This window comes from Penaeus vannamei, chromosome 7, assembly GCF_042767895.1.
Source record: "Penaeus vannamei isolate JL-2024 chromosome 7, ASM4276789v1, whole genome shotgun sequence".
Lineage (NCBI taxonomy): Eukaryota > Metazoa > Arthropoda > Malacostraca > Decapoda > Penaeidae > Penaeus > Penaeus vannamei.
This window is the reverse complement of record NC_091555.1, coordinates 17,282,793-17,285,292: the sequence shown is the minus strand read 5'-3', so window position 1 is coordinate 17,285,292 and position 2,500 is coordinate 17,282,793. Positions and strand designations below refer to the sequence as shown.

General features: G+C 43.3%; 1 protein-coding gene across 3 annotated transcripts in view; it reads left to right on the top strand.

Annotated features, from left to right (window-relative positions):
- Positions 1–2,500, top strand: part of LOC113818072 (Inositol phosphate kinase 1) — a 13,607-nt gene that overhangs the window by 8,880 nt on the left and 2,227 nt on the right. For all 3 annotated transcript variants that reach the window (XM_070123582.1, XM_027370205.2, XM_027370206.2), the window contains exons 3-4: positions 1–25; positions 2,041–2,500. The exon at positions 1–25 is cut by the window's left edge and continues 183 nt beyond it; the exon at positions 2,041–2,500 is cut by the window's right edge and continues 73 nt beyond it. In XM_070123582.1, the coding sequence (XP_069979683.1) occupies positions 1–25; positions 2,041–2,500 (485 nt within the window). The remainder of the gene's footprint in view (positions 26–2,040) is intronic.

The window sequence follows — 2,500 nt, the reverse complement described above, 5'->3', positions numbered from 1 at the left end:
GAGACCGTCGAGGCGCGGAGACCAGGTCAGAGGGCACGGCTTGTAGTATAAAGGACTTTCCGTTGATTTCGATCCACACAGCTATAGAATTGCCTATATATAATGTGTAAGACATGTAGTTCCCATAAAACATTTTATTTCCAGTTATATATACACCGACGTCCATCATAATCATTTTTCAATAAGTGATATGACTAGCATGCGAGTGACAGAGTGACATGTGATTGACGTCTAGCATTAGTATAAGATAATAATCATGTGATATATAAGATTGAGAGGATCAACATGTAAAAGAAGTCTAATGTAAATACAGACGAAGGAAAGAAGTGAGATGAATAAGATCAGAAAAATACGCTGATAAATCGTAGGTTTACAGAGTTCGCATCACTTGGCGAATTTTAGCACCGCAGACGTGTTCGTGTGGAGTGAATGCCCTCGTTCGAACCCTTACTCACTGGCCAGGAATTCGATATCGGCAGTATCGAACGCTGTTTGGCAACGGACGCATTTTCATTTCATTGTCGGGAATGTTCATTTATAGTAATTTTAAGGTCAGATAAACATTGCTGTAAATTATCAGTACCTCGAGATTTTCGTGGATTGGCATATCAGATTAGATTAAAATGTGACATTGTTGTTGTTTTTTTGTTGTAGTTTTGTAGAGATATTGGCAGGACGTGTTTTTTCGTGTGAAAATATTTGAAGAAATGAAGAAAATGTGAAACCAAAAGAATTACGTCCAGTATTTAAAAGTAGTCCAACCAGGATATCATGTTCTGTGATCTCTGGAGTCCTAGTGATATTTTGAAAGGTCACGGCCACTTAATATTGATTTGTTTACAAGATAAGCTTCTGGTCACAGGTAGGCGGGGCCGAGAGGAGGGAAGGGAACAAAAAGTGTTGGTGGCGATTTCGATTGCTCTTTCCGGGTCCCTTGGTAGCGAACATTCTCTCTCTCTCTCTGTATATGTGTATATATATATATATATATATATATATATATATATATATATATATATATATATATATACATACATATAGATAGATAGATACATACATAAATACATACATACATACATACATACATACATACATACATACATACATACATACATACATACATACATACATACATACATACATACATACATACATACATACATACATACATACATACATACATATACTTATACATATATATGTATATATATTTACATATATGTATATATATAGTATATCCCCTCCTCCTTCCTTCCTTCTTTATTTATTTATTTGTTTCCTTCCCTCCCTCCCTCCCTCCCTCCCTCCCTCTTTTCCTCCGCCCCTCCTTCTTTCCTTCCCCCTTCCCACCCATCCCTCCCCTCTCTATCCCATCCCCTCCATTCATCCACTTTCCCCATCCACCCCTCAATATTACCCAACGCAGCAGGGTCGATATTAATCTTCTTAGCTGGACGTTCGTGTCGCTGCAACAACGCACAGGGATTAAGACGGAGGAAAAGTCTCCAGTTAAATCTCTTTTTTCTTTTTTTTCAAACTGTGTTGCTCTTTATCGTCGTATGGGCTTTTGCGCGATTGAGAATAGAAGTAAAAACATATCATCGTTCATGTCTGTAATCTTTCTGAGTGGATATCTTTTTTTTTAATCTTATCACTAAAAAGGGTTAGAATTACGTCATGGTACCTGCGGCATGAATGGAATAATCACGGGGTCGTTTTGTTAAGGTTGTGTGGTTTCGCGCCGGGTTATGGGTTTGACTTGTTTTTTTGTTTTCAGTGGATTTTTTATTCGTTTTAAACTGCGTAGGGAAATCCGCATAGGTTGGCGCGGTATCTGGCTGCCGGAAATCCGTGTTGTGAAAGGATGGTTCGGTGCGGTCTGGCTTCCGAAAGGAATGTGGTGTTTTGTAGGTGGAAACTTGTTTGTACTTATGTGAGTAGTTGGAATCGGGAGTGACTGCTAGGCCTTTAGTTTGTGATTAAAGGTAGATCTGCTCACTGTCAGTGATATGAGATTTCATATCTTGACTCTCCCTCCAGAGCGACGTCGGGGTAAGGAGATCAACAAGTATGGAGTAGCTTGGATATGTCCTGACGCCGCCAGCGCCTTCAGCAAGAGACGCCTTCCCTCTTACATTTCCCCGGAGTCTCTCGTGCATCATCTCGCTAGTCCTGCCCCCTTTGTGTCTTCCCTCCGTGGACGGTCCCCGTCCCCGAGACCTCCTGCGTGTCCCTGGGAGAGTCTCGACGAACGGTGGAAGGACCCTCTTGCCCACGCGGCGCGCCCCGAAGGAGCAGTCTGCAATCTCAGGGAATCTCATCGAGCCTCGAGTACAAATGGCACGTCCGGCGGCGCCCCGCGAGGCGTCGAGGAGGGCGCGGGGACGGAAGCCTCTAGTCGACGCCCTCGGGAGACCGCATCTGCCGAGAGGAGCCTTCGCCCGGGGGTCGAAGGGCAGGATCGCCCGCGGGCCAAGGTCATCTGCGTGGAGATCAAGCC